At 38.8% G+C, this 14,573-nt stretch overlaps 1 protein-coding gene across 1 annotated transcript; it reads left to right on the plus strand.

Moving 5' to 3' along the window:
- The first annotated feature begins 2,611 nt into the window (after positions 1-2,611).
- Positions 2,612-11,245, plus strand: LOC133771054 (vomeronasal type-2 receptor 116-like). Its single transcript, XM_062206783.1, has 7 exons — positions 2,612-2,658; positions 3,076-3,367; positions 4,104-4,910; positions 5,637-5,864; positions 6,214-6,337; positions 9,087-9,089; positions 10,323-11,245. The coding sequence occupies exons 1-7, from the start codon at positions 2,612-2,614 to the stop codon at positions 11,243-11,245; spliced, it is 2,424 nt and encodes an 807-aa protein (XP_062062767.1).
- Positions 11,246-14,573: the final 3,328 nt, after the last annotated feature.

Consider the following 14,573-nt stretch of genomic DNA (forward strand, 5'->3'; position numbering starts at 1 on the left):
TTTGTGGGGTCATACTGTTTTCCCTATTCTTGTTGCTTGAATTTCTGTATTTATTTCCAGGCATTTGTAGAACTTTTTTTTACTCTGATGGTTTTTTCTTAAGGGAAAGAATTTATTGGTGGAAACCCAACAGACTGGAGGGGAGGGGCAAGAAAGAAAAGAGGGAAGAGAGAGTAAGAGAGAGAGATAGAAACAGATAGAGTTCAAGAGACAGGGAGAGAGAGAGAAAAAAAGAGAAAAGAGAGAGCAAGCCTCTGATGGCTTTTATCTTTGAGCTATGCCTCTGTGACTTAGTAGAATGTCTACACTTTCAGGGAATACCAAGAGGTATATAGTGGCTGTGGCCAAGGACCTCTGGTCATTGTGCCAGCATAGGGTGAGTATCCAGGATACACTCAAGTTGGGAGGTAGCTCCCTTCTTGTAACTGGATGGAGAGGACTGGTCACCTCTGTTGGAGTTACTGCCACTTTTCCTCCAACCTGAGAAATGTCCAGTTGTTAACACCCAGTGTGTTCAACATTCATCAGCACCACCCTATGAACTGCACATATGATCCATGCAGTCTTTCCAGTGAACATGGTTCCCTGTGCTATGAGCTGCTGTAGGCATTTAAGAAGCTCTGAGAGTATACAGCAGCACTCTGATTGCCCAGAACACAGCTATACTCTGCCTCCTCTCACCCAGTCACAGTGTTTTCTCAGTCTCAGCACCCAGGGCTCTCAGGGTCAAGGAATGCAAGTGGGACCAGTCTGCCCTGTTAGGCCATGCTGTCCACAGGGAGACTGAGGTGTTCCCAGAACCATTGTTCATGTGTGTTCCAGCCCACTGGATCAAAACTGGTTCTTCTAACCAGTTATGAAATGGGCAAAGGACTTAAACAGGTATTTGTCAAATAAGGAAATCCAAATGGCCAATAGACACATGACTAAAATGCTCAGGATCACTAACAATCAGGAAAATGCAAATCAAAACAATGTGGTTCCACCTCACCTCAGTTGCAATGGCTTTCATACAGAAATCAACAAACAACAAATGCTGGTGAAGACGTGGAGAAAAATGTACCCTAATCCACTGTTGGTGGAAATGTAACCTGGTGCAGCTACTGTGGAAGACAGTATGAAGTAACCTCAGAAATCTGAATATATACATATCATATGATCCAGCCAGACATCCGACTCCTGGGAATTCACCAAAACTGAAAGAAATCAATACATGAAAAAGGTATCTGTACCTCCATGTACACCACAGCAAAATTTACCATAACCAAGCTATTGAATCAACCCAGATGTCCATCAACTGATGAGTGGATAAAGATATTATGATATATACACACTATGTAGTACAACACAGCTGTAAAAAAAAATGAAATCCTGTCTTTTGCAACAAAATGGTCACAACTAGAAACCGTTATGCTAAGTGAAATAAGCCAGCCCCCAAAAGACAGATATCATATGTTTTCCCTGATTAGAGGTAATGAATACAGTACCTGAAATATTTTAAAGCAAAACAGATATTTTGACAATCAATGATAGTGTATATACCTTGTGTCTTTCTTTAAGGAACAGATTTTGTTTTACTTTGTTTTGTTTTCTCTACATACTATCTGTTGAACTCTTTTACTCAGGGTAGTGTTAAATATACAAGCATTAAGTGCACTAAAAAAGATCACTGTAAAAATTAAGAGTGAGAAAATAAGAGGGAGGGAGAGGAAGGGTTCAAGCATGGGTAGGAGGGAGGGTGAGAGGAAGTACCACAGTTCCTGTAATAGTATAAAGGAAATATATGAAACTTGTATAACTTAAATATATACATATATTTAAAAATTAAAAATAAATAATCATATACTAGAATTTTATGACCAAAATGTAGGAAATTTTACATTATTTGGTGGTCAGATTTTTAATATTTTCTTTTTATGTAATACAAAGCATTAAGGAAATCCTAACTATGTATTATGCTTTACCAATTCCATAAACTTCATTTCTTCCTTTTTTGCTGAAGTTTATTCATTATTCTTGGATGATAATATTTTTACACCTTCACAATATAAAGGATGTTACTGTGGCTGGCACTATGGCATTTAGAAGATGTAAAATAAAAATTAGGTAAGAGGAGAAAATGAGAAATTTTTTTCAATATTAAAATAAAATATTGGAAAACATAAGTGAGTAGCAAGGCAAAACAATGAAATTTAAGACACATGAATTTCTCAGAAGATGAGTAAATATATCCATTGCAACAGTGTAGCCTTCTTTAAAGATAGAAAACAATTAAAAATGTAACTCGTATGTAAGTAGAGGGAATAAAACAAGGAAGGAAAAATTAATAAATGAAAGAAAAGCTATAAAATAATAAACTATGTATTTGAAAGCAGCAAAAAAAAAATACAGGTAATGGGAGAAAAAGTAGCATATGATAATTCCCTAATGTAATTGGAAAAAAATATTTAGTTAAATACTGAATTTAAATTTGGTGGAAATTCCCAAATTTAACTTTAATTTGCTGACAAGATATAAATGAAAACTAAACACCTATTGAGAAACTTAAAAGTCAATATTCAATGGAGGATACAAAGCAGCACAAGCCACAGCAAACCAAAATAAATCCAGGATGGCTACAACAAAAGCAGGCACCTTTGGGAAAAGCAGTATGAATCAGTAAGAGTCAGCTGGTCCATTCACAATTGTATACACTATAAAGTCACCAGTAAGAAATAGTAATTGCGATCTGAAATACTATATCACTTCAAGATGAAGTAATACCAATTAGAAGAGAAGAGGAAGAAAAATTCTGAGGAGCAAGAGTAAAGAACCAAGAGGAAGAAGAAGATAATAAAGACAGAAGCAGCACATACATACACTCACACACACACACACACACACGGTGAGACAATATTTGAAAAGCAAATGAAAATTTAACATATTCTATACATATGTAAAGATTTATTCCCTCCAACTGGATGATACCTATTTTCCTTCAACACATAGTGAGTACTAAAAAGGTGTGAACATTCAATTGAATTTGAAGTTAACAATTTATTTTATCTTTTAAGGATTTCTATGCTTACTTCACAGGTTAAAGACCAAGAACTATCAGTATGTCCTGGCTTTGGTTTTTGCCATTGAAGAGATCAACAGGAACCCGTATCTTTTACCCAACATGTCTCTAGGATTTGATCTCTATAATGTCCCTTATACTCAATGGATGACATTGGAGAGTTCCCTCATTTGGCTGACAGGACTGAACAAGTATGTACCAAATTACACCTGCAGGAGACAAAGCAAGTCTGTAGCAGCACTTACAGGAACATCATGGGCAACTTGTGCACAGATTGCAACATTGCTGGGACTCTACAAATTTCCACAGGTGAGGGTATGTGGGCAGGGAGGAATAAAAACACATCTTCCTGGGTAACATTATGAGGCTTCTCAAAACATAGAAGGAAGTCTTGATATGCATCTTGTAATGTGTATAATCTCAAAGAGTAAGTATTCAGATACCTGTTAGAGTATCATTTCCTTTGTTTCAGAGTAAAGATGAGAGAGATAGGAAAGCAGATATAGACGTTTCCATAAACTCTAACATTGATAAGTATTTTTTTGAAAGCTCCCATGAGTGGAAGGTAATGCAAAACACATTGCCTTACTCCCTTTAAAAATGAGATTGTGCTTTGGCTAAAAATGTTTGTTTACATATTTATTTTTTTATTTATTTAACAAGAAGAGCTAAAGAGAATGGTGGGATGTAGGGACAGAGAGAGAGAGAGAGAGAGAGAGAGAGAGAGATTGATTCTCCAGTCCACTGGTTCACTTCTCAAATGCTCCCAACAGACAGATCTGGGCCAGCCCAAAGCTAGGAGGCACAAATTCTATTCTCCTCTCCACATGGGTGGCACAGGCCCAAACACTAGTGTTAACGTCCACTGCCTTTCCGGGGACATTAGCAGAAAGCCTGTTCACAACTAGACAAGCTTGAACCCCAACCAAGATTCCGCCAGCATCATTAGCAGTGGTTTATGTAGCTACGCAACACTGCAAACCCTGAAATCACATGTAGAGAAATTCTCTGACTCATATTGCTTCCAATTTTCCCTTTTCTATAGCTTACCTTTGGGCCTTTTGATCCTATTCTGAGTGACAATAGTCAGTCTCTTTCTCTATATCAGATGGCCCCCAAGGATACATCTCTGGCCCTTGGCATGATCTCCTTGATACTTCATTTTAGCTGGACCTGGGTGGGACTGGTCATCTCAGATGACCACGATGGAATTCAGTTTCTCTCAGAAGTTACAGAAGCCATGGAAAGGAACAGAGTATGTGTAGCCTTTCTGGAAATGGTCCCAGTCACTGCAGTGTCATACTTCACAAAAGCTTGGCCATATCATCGCCAGATCAGGCAATCATCAGCTGATGTGGTGATCATTTATGGTGATGCTGATTTTCTACTCGGTTTCACTATTAGTATTGACCAAGATTCAATTATATGGAAAGTCTGGATCACAACCTCACAATGGGTTATCAATACTGAAAAGAACAATTTCTTACTTGACACTTTCCACGGGACTCTGATTTTTTCACATCACCATGAGGAGATTTCTGGATTCAAAAATTTTATCGAGACAGCTACCCCTTCCAAATATCCAGAAGACTTTTACCTCGCTGAATTGTGGAATTCTTCTTTTAATTGCTCGATTTCTGAGTCTCACTATGAAACATTAGAGACCTGTCCTCTCAATGCATCCTTGGCCTGGCTGCCTAGGAACATTATGGACATGTCTATGACTGATGGGAGTTACAATGTATACAATGCTGTGTATGCTGTGGCCCAGACCCTTCATGAAATGATGCTTCAACACGTAGAAATGCAACCAATGTGGAATGAACAAGGACTGACCTTTGCCCCCTGGCAGGTAAGGTCTCCTCCACTGCATGTCAAGTACTAAAGTTAATGCATATTTCATAAGTGGCGTCTGAGCTGCCCAACCAAATCAGTACAGCATTTTTCTCCAGAACACACAAGATTCTGCACGTGTTTCATTCTTAGGACAATCTAGACACGAGTAGAAATGGGCATATATTTCAAAATACCCTCTGGCAAGAGGATGTGATCATGAATCAAGATGTAAACTTTGTGTTTACAAGGACAACATCCATTCTACCTAATGCCTCCAAAGTAAAAAGAAATACTATTTATCATGAAGTTATTCCATGAAAACAGACCAATTTCTTTAAGTGTCAACATGCTTCTGAGAACAATAATGCATACTTTATGTCAATGATCTCTTTGAATTCTGCAACCACTTTAGGTGCCAATAACATCATTTTGCAGATTGTAGCCTGGAATTAACCAGTGATGAAATGAATGTGTGTAGACATCACTCTAGACTTGATTTCTGCTGGATTCCCATGATCGCTGAATACGTGGTCTTTTTTTGTGTGTTTATTCTTAAATTGAGTGATACTTTATAAACATTATGATACTCAGTACTCCATAGTGGCTTCTCTTTTGTTTCATTGCATGATAAAGCTTTATTACAAAGTTGAAATTAAACAATGAAAAGTAAACAGTAATTCAAGCTCACTGTCTCAACAATGAAGCACAATTCCTCATAGAATGGTGAACCCCTTTCTTTTAGCTGCACCCCTTTCTGAAAAATATCCAATTCAACAATCCCGCTGGAGACCAAGTGAATATGGATCAGAAAAGAAAACTGGACGCAGAGTATGACATTCTCAACTTTTGGAATTTTCCAGAGGGTCTTGGCTATAAGGTCAAAGTAGGACACTTCTCACCGTATCTTCCAAATGACTGTCAATTGTCCTTAACAAAGGATATGATAGAGTGGGCCACAGGAATTACACAGGTATGTTAGACCTAATCATAATGCTTTGCTCTACATATAAAAGACAAAATATAATGTTAATTTTAATGACTCGCATGATTCATTAATGGTCATATATGAAGATGTAACAAACCACTTCCAGTTTAACATATATTCTTATTTACTGATTGGATGAAGAAGAGATAATGAGCAATTTAGATAGTTTTTCAATGTTCTTATATTGGACCTTATAAAATTAATATCACATCCAATAATTTAATAGTGTTTATGCATATGGGTATATTTATAGTAGAACACTAAAAAACACTACTTTGATGATCATGGGAGTAGGTCAAAGACTGACTAAAAACACACATCTGATTTTCTTCAGATTCCTCACTCTGTATGCAGTGAGAGTTGTAATCCTGGATTCCGGAAATCCCCTCAGGAGGGAAAAGCTTCCTGTTGTTTTGACTGTACCCCGTGCCCAGAGAATGAGATTTCCAATGACACAGGTAACGTGTGCCTTCTGGAGAGACTTCTTCCATCTCTTTTATATTTTTCAACATCCTACAAAGACAAACTAAGGACCTCGTAAAGGACTACCGAGAAATTCTTCTTCCTTCCTTCAGTAATTTAATTGTAACTAATATTTCCTTGAAAAAAAAAACAGTATAGGTTCTTTGAACTACATTATTTGATTCACTGTGGGAGATATACTGTACACACTATTGTCTAAAGAAATCCCTTTTCAGTACCTCACGTTATCAAAGTTTCATTTCTATCAGGCAAGTTGACACATTATACTATTTTTTGGAAAACTTTTATTTGATAATTATAAATTTTGAAAGTACAACTTTTGGATTATAGCAGTTTTTCCCCCCCACAACCACCCTCCCACCCACAAACCATCCCATCTCCTACTCCCTCTCCTATCTCATTCTTCATTAAGATTCATTTTCAATTATCTTTATATACAGAAGATCAACTTAGTATATACTAAGTAAAGATTTCAACAGTTTGCACCCACACAGGCACACAAAGTATAAAGTACTGTTCGGAGACTAGTTTTACTGTTAATTCACATAGTACAAGGATTTAAGGACAGAGATCCTACATGGGAAGTAAGTGCACAGTGACTCCTGTTGTTGATTTAACAATTGACAATTTATTTATGACTTCAGTAATCACCCAAGGCTCTTGTCAGGAGCTGCCAAGGCTATGGAAGCCTCTTGAGTTCAAACTCCGACCTTATTTAGACAAGGCCACAATCAAAGTGGAAGTTCTCTCCCCTCTTCAGAGAAAGGTACCTCCTTCTTTGATGGCCCATTCTTCCCACTGGGATCTCACTCACAGTGATCTTTCATTTAGGTCATTTTTCTCCACAGTGTCTTGGCTTTCCATGCCTGAGAAACTCTCATGGGCTTTTTAGCCAGATTGAATGCTTTAAGGGCTGATTCTGAGATCAGAGTGCTGTTTAGTACATTTGCCATTCTATGAGTCTGCTGGGTATCCTGCTTCCCATGTTGGATTGTTTTCTCCTTTTTAATTCTATATTATTATTAGCAGACATTGGTCTTATTTGGATATATTATACTATTGATATCAAATTCCCATTCTTTGTGAAGCTACATTTGTATAACATTGAAGACACCCCTAATTTCCCAGTGTTTAGCTTTCTTCTTCACATAGAGCATGTGTTCAGAAAGCTTGTGTCTGGATTAAGAAATTTGTAGATCTTCAACACAAAGGCTAATGATTGTACAGAATTCCCTCTGTGGATATGTGTTTCTCCCTGACTCCTAAAACTCGCAGTTGAGTAGGACAGACAGCATACAATGAGATGAACTCAGTGAGGTATCACAGCAGTCTAGTGAAGGTTGCACAGAGACTGATGAAATGAAATAAGTAACTGAGTGCACATTCTGCTAAGGCCATCATGGACTTTCACAGAAACAGTAGCACTTGTGTTATATCAAATAAATGAAGGGAGGAAGAAATTCTGTTATGATTATTGGAAATGGCAGGATAAAAGAAATCAAAAATCTCTCGAGCCCACATCTGAGTGATCTCAGAATGTTTGTGGTGGGAGCCGGCGCCGTGTTTCACTTGATTAATCCTCTGCCTGCGGCACCGGCATCCCATATGGGTGCCAGGGTCTAGTCCCGTTTGCTCTTCTTCCAGTCCAGCTCTCTGCTGTGCCCTGGGAAGGCAGTGCAGAATGACCCAAGTGCTTGGGCCCCTGCACCTGGCTCCTGGCTTCAGATCGGCATAGCTCCGGCCTTAGTGACCATTTAGGGGATGAACCAATGGAAAGAAGACCTCTCTCTGTCTCTCTCTCACTGTCTATCTCTATCTGTCATATAAAAAAATTTAAACTAAAATAAAAATTAAAAAAAATAAAACAAAATATTTGTGGAAAAGAAAATTTGAAACTAAGTCAATGAAATCCATTTTTCATGAGATAAATGATGACTGGTTGCATTTTCAAAGCTGAATCCATAGATTAATCCCTTCCCATTATTCTTATGGGTACCAATAAATTCACTGGTGAACACTAGCAATGGCTCAACAACTCAGTCACACTCATTTTCTAGAACTCTTTCATAGACTAGGAAAAAAGAGTGAACTCATTCATTTTATGAGAACAGCTAAGTTCTCCTGCCCACACTTGGAAATTCCATCACTAGGTTAGCACTTTACAGGCCTCTGGCCTTCTTAGCTCAATTAACTCCTATCCCAAATGGAGATTTTTTTTCAGAATTTTATTTCATGGCAAAATCAGATTTACAGGTAATTCCCAGCAATGGTTTCTGGAAAGTAATGTAAAAACAATCTCAATTATTGTAGGCTAAGGTAATGAAATTCAACTTTTATTATATGCAAAATGCAAGGTTCTTTAAGAAAGGCCATGGAAAATGGCATTAAGAAATAGGCTGATTTTGGCACCAAAAAAAGATGAAATCCTAGCACTGGTATTACAAATAGGTGTCTAATGAAATTTTTATTTGAAAGCATTACAGAAAGTGAGGGAGAGGCAGAGAGAGATCTTCCATCCACTAGTAAACTCCCCAAATGCCCACAATGGCCAAGGATGGACCATGCCAAAGGCAGGAGCTTCTTCTAGGTCTCCAACGTCGGAGTAGTGGCCCAAGCACGTGGAATGTATTCTACTGCTTTCCTGGGCATAGTAGCAGGGAGCCGGATGAAAAATGGAACACCTGACACTCAAACTGCTGCCCATAAGGGATGCTGGTGTTGCAGCAGGTGGGCTACGGCACAATGCAGCCCAGGAAATTAGCAAAATTTTGATACTTCTTTGAAAATAATAAAAAAATAAGTCTTCACTAGGAAAATGCCTGAAATATTTTAATCTTGTAAGGCTGTTGACAGCACCATAAAACACAAATCACATTTTGTGCCTCAACAGTAGAAGCAAATAGAAGATAATAATGCTCAATATGAGCATTTTTACTAGACAGTATTCTGCAGACCCTGGCCTATATAATTTTCAGAATAAAGAAATTTTGAAAATTATCAGAACTTAAAAAATAAAACAGGTATTTCATATGATATGCTGTATAGTATAAAATCCAGGTAAATTAATGAAAAGCTGAATGCAGTAGAGCCTGAGTACAACTTAATATCGAAAATCCTATTTCTAAATCCCAACATTATGCCATTTTGAAAAGAAATTTTAGAACATGACATTTACTATACCTTATTACTTGTACCTAGGAATAAACCTACTGTAAGCTTTCGGAGACTCTAAGTAAAATTTAAAATACTTAGAAAGTAAAATCTGACATAAGTGATGAGATACTTTCGTGGCTAGAAAGTAGTCAGTGCTAATTTGATCTGCTGACTCAATGCAAATGCAATTCAAATTCCAATATATTTTGTGTTGGAAATAACAACTGGTTAAAAGGTGGGAATGCCTACAATAGCTGATATGAAGTATTGTCATATGTACCTGGATATTCAAAAACTACATGGAAATTCATACAGTAGGGTAATGCATGGCTCTCTATGTGGTTAAGGTACAAAAATGAACATACATTTATTTTAAATCCATTTTTCATGATCTTTTGTGGTGTATTCATGTTTTCACACAATACATTAGATTATCAAACTCACAGCAGTTTCTCAATAACTGCTTGTTCTTTGAATGAATATACCAAGTCAACTGACTTCATAATTATAATTAGTTTTGTCCTCTGGGTGTGCCTGTTAGTATTCTGTGAGAATAAAAGCCTGTTCTCACTGAAATGCCAAATGCTTGAAAATAAGGAGAAGAAATAACAACATTGTTTACTGCATGTTCAGGAAAATGGGCAGAATTGATTTGGAATAATTTCCCAGATAGCATTCTTTATTTTGGGCCAAGAAAAACAAAAGAAAGGCAATTTGGTTCAATTAGAAAATGAACTGAGAGATGGTGGCCAGTGAATAAGAGAAAAATACTGATGCAGGACTGATGACAATTTGGGTTTTCCCTAGACATGGATCAGTGTATGAAGTGTGCAGACCATCAGTACGCTAATGTGGAGCGAAACCAATGCCTCCAGAAAGCTGTGACCTTTCTTGGTTATGAAGACCCCTTGGGGAAGTCCCTGGCCTGCACAGCTCTGGGCTTCTCTGTCCTCACAGTGCTTGCTTTGGGCATCTTCGTGAAGCACAGAGACACTCCCATCGTCAAGGCCAATAACCGGGTTCTCAGCTACGTCCTCCTCATCTCCCTCACCTTCTGTTTTCTCTGCTCCTTACTCTTCATTGGACGTCCCAACACGGCCACCTGCATCCTCCAGCAGACTACATTTGGGATGGTGTTCACCGTGGCTGTCTCCACTGTCTTGGCCAAAACTATTACTGTGGTTCTGGCTTTCAAGATCACTGCTCCAGGGAGAAGAATTCGGCATTTGCTGGTGTCAGGGGCGCCTAACGCTGTCATTCCCATCTGCTCCCTCATCCAACTGACCCTTTGTGGAATATGGCTGGGGACCTCTCCTCCTTTCATCGACACAGATGTACACGCTGAATATGCACACATCATCATTGTGTGCAACAAGGGCTCAGCCACTGCCTTCTACTGTGTCCTGGGATACCTGGGCTCCTTGGCCCTGGGCAGCTTTACTGTAGCTTTCCTAGCCAGGAACCTGCCCGACACATTCAATGAGGCCAAGTTCCTGACATTCAGTATGGTGGTTTTCTGTAGCGTCTGGGTCACCTTCCTCCCTGTCTATCACAGCACCAAGGGGAAGGTCATGGTGGCTGTGGAGGTCTTCTCCATCTTGGCCTCCAGTGCAGGGCTCCTAGGCTGCATCTTTGCCCCGAAGTGCTACGTTATTTTGTTGAGACCCGATAGGAACTCTCTGCATGGGTTTAGGGATAAAGTGCATCCTGGGAGTAATAAGCCCTCTTAAGTCATAACTCATGAGTTTCCGAAAACAAATAGAGGGTCTGAAGACAAAGCTCTGTCACTACTGCATTCAGGTATTAAATGACAATATGGAACTGACTGCAATGTACAAGTGACTTGTGCTTTTTTCTCTAATACTATTTGCATTAATAAAAACACCACCCATCACCTTTTCAACTTTGAATTAAATATGGATTTTCTGTTGTTCCCAATTTTTTTTGACAGGCAGAGTGGACGGTGAGAGAAAGAGAGACAGAGACAGGCTTTCCTTTACCATTGGTTCACCCTCCAATGGCCAATGAGGCTGGCACACCGCACTGATCTGAAGCCAGGCGCCAGGTGTTTCTCCTGGTCTCCCATGGGGTGCAGGGCCCAAGCACTTGGGTCATCCTCCACTGCACTCCCGGACCACAGCAGAGAGCTGGCCTGGAAGAGGGGCAACCGGGACAGAATCCAGTGCCCCGACCGGGACTAGAACCTGGTGTGCCGGCGCCGTAGGCAGAATATTAGCCTATTGAGCCGTGGCGCCAGCCCTGTTGTTCCCATTACATCTTCGAAGAATCCTACAATCCTTGTTTGATTTTGTTTTTATTATCCCCATTTATGTTGTCTTCCATCTGGCTTTTCAATTATTTTTACTTTTTCATAATATACTAATATTATATATTATTAATATTATGTAATATAAATATTACTCTCTTTCTGGTCGTCTAACATGTTTCAATGAGTTGTTTTTTTCCTTTTGAAGAAATACCAGAAGTTTAATATGCTGGATATAGTATACTTTGATAATTTATATATAGTTTTCTTATTTTTTTGATTTTTTAACACTCCTGAGACTTCTAATATAGATTTTATATTTCATGTGACTTTTGAAATTGTTCAATTCAAATAGCAAAATTCATACAGTAAAATAAATGCTGGCCGGCGCCGCGGCTCAATAGGCTAATCCTCTGCCTGAGGCGCCGGCACACCGGGTTCTAGTCCCGGTCGGGGCGCCAGATTCTGTCCTGGATGCTCCTCTTCCAGTCCAGCCCTCTGCTGTGGCCCGGGAGTGCGGTGGAGGATGGCCCAAGTGCTTGGGCCCTGCACCCGCATGGGTACCAGGGGAAGCACCTGGCTCCTGCCTTCAGATCAGCGCGGTGAGGCAGCCCCAGCACGCGGCCACAGCGGCCAATTGGGGGTGAACCAACAGATAAGGAAAACCTGTCTCTCTGTCTCTCTCTCTCTCACTGTCCACTCTGCCTGTCAAAAAAAAGGAAAAAAAATGCTATATACTATAGTATAATTCATATAACACAATAATTGTTTAATATTTTTAAATTGTACGTATTCATTTTTCAGTGTAGAACTTTAATACATATATTCAATGTGTTAATATCATTTTTGGTTCAGACTTACTTCTTAAACATTCAAAAAGGGTTTATTGTACATATTTTATGTGTACTTTGAAATTTCAGTAAATGTGTATAATGTGCACTGATCAAATTCATACTTCTTTCTCCTTTTCCTTCCTTTATGATTGACTCTTTGAGCACCTCTGTTTTATTTGCTCAGAAAATATTTAGCAAATGGTTGTGAACTTTAGTTATCTAACTGTGCTGGGCTGTTTTGGTACCTGTGATCCAACCACATTCTGCCCTCCAGTAATCAAAAGGAAGAACATTTGGTGTTTACATCTCTGTGTCATGTTTATTTCTCTTAAGAAAATATTAAAAATATATGTGGAGTGAAACATGCTTTGGCATGTGGTATGTGGAACAATATACAGCAGCTGCACTAACTGTCCATTTTATTAAGATTATTTCTTCTTCAAATTCCTTAATAAAAGTAGTTACTTACAAAATATCTAACTCCTCCTACCATGTAAATAACAAAAATTACTTGGTGAATTGAATGTTTGGCTTGTGTTCACTTTAGTTCTGTGTATCATGTGTTTTGTGCTGTATCTTCAATGCTTTAGCTTTTAAATGCTCTTTAGCTCTTAATTTTAAGCATGTGTCATGGCCTCTCTGTGCTCACACTATTCAACTCCTTCAAGCAGCCAGAAACCAGCCCAGGATGTAAATGAAAAATACTAACATAAGATTGCATCACAGAAGCACACAATTTATTTCTAAGCTTCCATTCAATGCTTCTGAAGTCTCAATCAAATCTCATTAATTTAATGTCTAAATAGATGAAGACTGAAAGGAATATCAGTTTAAAAAAAATGTGTTGGGGCCAGCATTGTGGCACAGGGTTAAAGCTGCCACGTGCAATGTCAGCATTCCATATGAGTGCCTCTTTGAGTCTCATTTGTTCCACTATCAATCTGGTTCCCTGCTGATGCACCTGGTAAAACAGCTAGCATGTCTCATGTTCTTTAGCCCCCGCACCCATGTGGAAGACCTGGAAGAAGCTCCTGGCTTCTGGCTTCGCCTTGGCCCACCCCCACCATAGCAGCCAACTGGAGAAACTAGTGCATGGAAGATCTCTCTCTGTTTCTGTCTTTCCCTTTCTCTCTGTAACTCTGCCTTTCAGAAGAAGAAAATAAATCTTTAAAGAAATAAAAATACACATCAGATATACACAACGATTCATAGATTTGATGTACAACAAAAATGCAAAAAAGAATTATAATGAATATTCATAATGAAAAACAGTTGTTGAGACAATATTGAACTATAATCATCATTATTGTAATGGTGGAAACTTTCCTAGTGTATCATAAACAAGTATTTAACCATGAGTAGCATGAAAACAAAGCATGATTACATATTTGAAGATTGCTAACAGATTGGATTTTAAATATCTTGGAATAGTTTTAAGAGTATTAAAAAAGTTATATATCATAAGCCAAAAGCCAATATCATACTGAATGGAGAAAAGCTGAAATCATTTCCACTGACATTCTGAACAAAACAAGGATATCCACTTTCAGCAATCTTTCAATATAGTACTGGAAGTTTTAGCAAGAACAATTAAGGAGGAGAAAGAAATAAAGGACATCAAAATTGGAAAGGGGACTTTGTTGCAGTTGATTTCTTGACAATGTTGCAGTGGATTCATTTCTGAGAGGAGGAGCATGGTGGGGGCAAGAGGCGCGGAGTCACCACACAGACCCCAGGGATCAGGTGATAGTGGGCTTGAGGCAAGCAGCCCACAGACTCGTTTATTTCAGTTAGCACAACAGCTTATATAGCCAAGACCAGCCAACCCGGTCAAGGGGCAGTCTGTGCCTCAACCAATCACAGCCTGTTGCAAGGCAGTTTCCAAAGCCATCCAATCACAGCCTGTTGCCAGGCAGGCTCCATTGCCAGGTGGGATTCAGAGCCATTCCTGAGTAACTG

Source organism: Lepus europaeus, chromosome 12, assembly GCF_033115175.1.
Source record: "Lepus europaeus isolate LE1 chromosome 12, mLepTim1.pri, whole genome shotgun sequence".
NCBI classification, from domain to species: domain Eukaryota; kingdom Metazoa; phylum Chordata; class Mammalia; order Lagomorpha; family Leporidae; genus Lepus; species Lepus europaeus.

Excerpts from the sequence above, each read along its gene's own strand:
- LOC133771054 (XM_062206783.1), top strand. The coding sequence starts at position 2,612 with ATGGCTACAACAAAAGCAGGCACCTTTGGGAAAAGCAGTATGAATCA. Across the intron at positions 3,368-4,103 it reads GACTCTACAAATTTCCACAG|CTTACCTTTGGGCCTTTTGA; the intron begins GTGAGGGTATGT and ends CCTTTTCTATAG. Across the intron at positions 4,911-5,636 it reads TGACCTTTGCCCCCTGGCAG|CTGCACCCCTTTCTGAAAAA; the intron begins GTAAGGTCTCCT and ends CCTTTCTTTTAG.